Here is a 2945-nt window from a genome sequence, read left to right on the forward strand (position 1 = left end):
TGCACGCGTTTGTTGCTGTCGAGGATGCGCTGGAGCAGCTCGGTCATGAGGGGCTTCAGGTAGAGCTCGGGGGGCTGCGCGACCACCCAGTGGGCGTAACGGCTCAGGGTCCAGCAGGCGATGGACCTCACCAGCGCCTTCCTGTCCGCCAGGCACCGGATCAGGTGCGGCACCAGCTCGGGCAGGTAGGGCACCATGCCCTGCATGCAGCCTGGGGGGGCACAGGGGGGGTCAGGGATACTCACGGAGAGGACCTGGGATCACCCCCCCCTCCTCCAAGGGGTGGGGTTTTTTTGGGGGTCCTCCGTGCCTACTTTTGGGGAGGGACCAGCAGGATGCCCCGCCCCGGCTCCTCCCCAGGTGGTGTTTTGGGGGGGGGGTCACCTTCATGGATGGACCCCGGGAGCAGGATCCCCTATAATCAGGACCAGGAACCCCTAAAACCAGGATCCCCTATAACCAGGACCAGGAGCCCCTAAAACCAGGAGCCCCCATAACCAGGACCAGGATCCCCCATAACCAGGACCAGGAGCCCCCATAACCAGGACCAGGATCCTCTATAACCAGGACCAGGATTCCCTATAACCAGGACCAGGAACCCCCATAACCAGGACCAGGAACCCCTATAACCAGGACCAGGATTCCCCATAACCAGGACCAGGAGCCCCTAAAACCAGGATCCCCCATAACCAGGACCAGGAACCCCCATAACCAGGACCAGGAACCCCTATAACCAGGACCAGAAGCCCCTACAACCAGGACCAGGAGCCCCTAAAACCAGGATCCCCCATAACCAGGACCAGGAGCCCCTAAAACCAGGATTCCCCATAACCAAGACCCCCCCAGGTGTCATTTCAGGGGGTCACCTTCTGCAATGGCCCCCAGGACCCTCCCCAGGTGTCATTTTGAGGGGGTCACCTTCAAGGATGGCCCCCAGGACCAGGATCCCCTATAACCAGGAGACCCCCAGGTGTTATTTTGTGCCCCCCAAGACCAGGATCCCCTATAACCAGGATCCCCTATAACCAGGACCCCTCCCCAGGTGTCATCTTGGGGGGGTCACCTTCGGCGATGGCCCCCAGGACCAGGATCCCCGACTCCTTGACCACCCACTCGAGGTGGAAGAGCAGCTCCTTGAGCAGGGGCAGCAGGTGGGGCAGCAGCTCCTCGCGGAACACGTTGGCCAGGACGTCCAGGGCGGCGGCCGAGCACTTACCTGGGCACAGGTGAGGGGGTTAACGACCCCCCCGGAACCCCCGAGCCCCCCCCAGCCCCTCACACCCCCCCCCTCCTTACGCAGGTTCCAGTCCGACAGGGTCTCGTCGTCGTCCTCGTCATCGCCGTCCCCGTCGCCGTCCCCCCCCCGCTGCTCCTCGTGCGCCAACGTCACCGTGCGCGACTTGTGGAACCGCGGCTTGATGTCCTGCTCGCTGTCCGGCACCGCCTCGTCCTCCTCCACGTCACCCTGCGGGGCATCGCGGCGTGACGTCGTCATATCGCGACGTGACGTCATCGTATCGCGACGTGACGTCATCATATTGCGACACGACATGGTCATATCGCAACGTGACATCATCGTATCGCGGCACAACATCATCGTATCGTGACACGACGTCATCGTATTGCGACACGACATCGTCATATCGCGACGTGACATCATCGTATCGTGACGTGACGTCATTGTATTGCGACACGACATCATCATATCGCAGTGTGACATCATCGTATCGCGACGTGACATCATCGTATCGCGACGTGACGCCATCGTATTGCGACACGACACGGTCATATCGCAGCGTGACATCATTGTATCGCGACGTGACATCATCGTATCATGACGTGACGTCATCGTATTGCAACACGACATCATCATATCGCAACGTGACGTCATCGTATCGCGGCACAACATCATCGTATTGCGACATGACGTCATTGTATTGCGACACGACAAGGTCATATCGCAGCGTGACATCATCATATCGCAACATGACATCATCATATCGCGACGTGACATCATTGTATCGTGACGTGACGTCATCGTATTGCGACACGACATCGTCATATCGCAACGTGACGTCATCACATCATGATGCGATGTCATCGTATCGCGGCGCGACGATGTTATATCGCGACAACGCCGTCGTATCGCGACGTGACGTCATTGCATCGCAACGTGACGTCATCGTATCGTGAGATGACGTTGTTGTATCACAACAAAACGTCGTAGTATCGTGACACGACGTCATTGCATCCTGACATGACATCATCATATCACGACGTGACAGCGTCGTATCGCGATGCAACGTCATCGTATCGCGACGCAATGTTGTCGTCTCTTGATGCGACGCCGCCGTTACCGCGACACGGCGTCACTGCACCGCAACGTGACGTCATCGCATCGCGAGATGACGTTGTTGTATCACAACAGAATGTCGTAGTATCGCGACGTGACGTCATCACATCCCGACACGACGTCATCGTATCACGACGTGACGTTGTCGTATCGCGATGTGATGTCATCATATAGTGATGTGAGGTCATCATGCCGTGACATCATTGTATTGCAATGTGACGTCATCGTGTTGCGATGTGATGTCATCGTATCGCGATGTGAGGTCATCGTATTGCAACACCATCATATTGTAACATGATGTCATCACATTGTGATGTCATCGCATTGCGACGTCACCGTATCGTGACGTGATGTCATCGTATCACAAAGTGACATCGTTGAATCGTAAAGTGACGTCACCACGTCGCGACACAGACCCCGCCCCGGATCAGACAGTACGAACACAACACCCATCACGGGGCTCAGTCCAGGGGTGTCATCACCTCCAGGGGGTGGGGGGCTCCCAGTCACACCAGTACGGCCCCCAGGGACACCGGTACGGCTCCCAGTGACACCAGTGACACCAGTACGGCCCCCAGGGACACCACTGCCC

The 2945-nt window shown here is 57.8% G+C and overlaps 1 protein-coding gene across 1 annotated transcript in view; it reads right to left on the reverse strand.

Moving 5' to 3' along the window:
- LOC108510261 (transportin-2-like) overlaps nucleotides 1-1765 on the reverse strand; it is an 11144-nt gene extending 9379 nt beyond the window's left edge. Inside the window, exons 1-3 of the mRNA XM_017839929.1 lie at nucleotides 1297-1765; nucleotides 1064-1216; nucleotides 6-211 (exon numbers count right to left, since the gene is read on the reverse strand). Of these exons, the coding sequence (XP_017695418.1) occupies nucleotides 6-211; nucleotides 1064-1216; nucleotides 1297-1765 (828 nt within the window). The remainder of the gene's footprint in view (nucleotides 1-5; nucleotides 212-1063; nucleotides 1217-1296) is intronic.
- Between the last annotated feature and the right edge of the window lie 1180 nt (nucleotides 1766-2945).

This window comes from Lepidothrix coronata, unplaced genomic scaffold, assembly GCF_001604755.1.
Source record: "Lepidothrix coronata isolate B3197 unplaced genomic scaffold, Lepidothrix_coronata-1.0 Scaffold582, whole genome shotgun sequence".
Taxonomy (NCBI): Eukaryota; Metazoa; Chordata; class Aves; order Passeriformes; family Pipridae; genus Lepidothrix; species Lepidothrix coronata.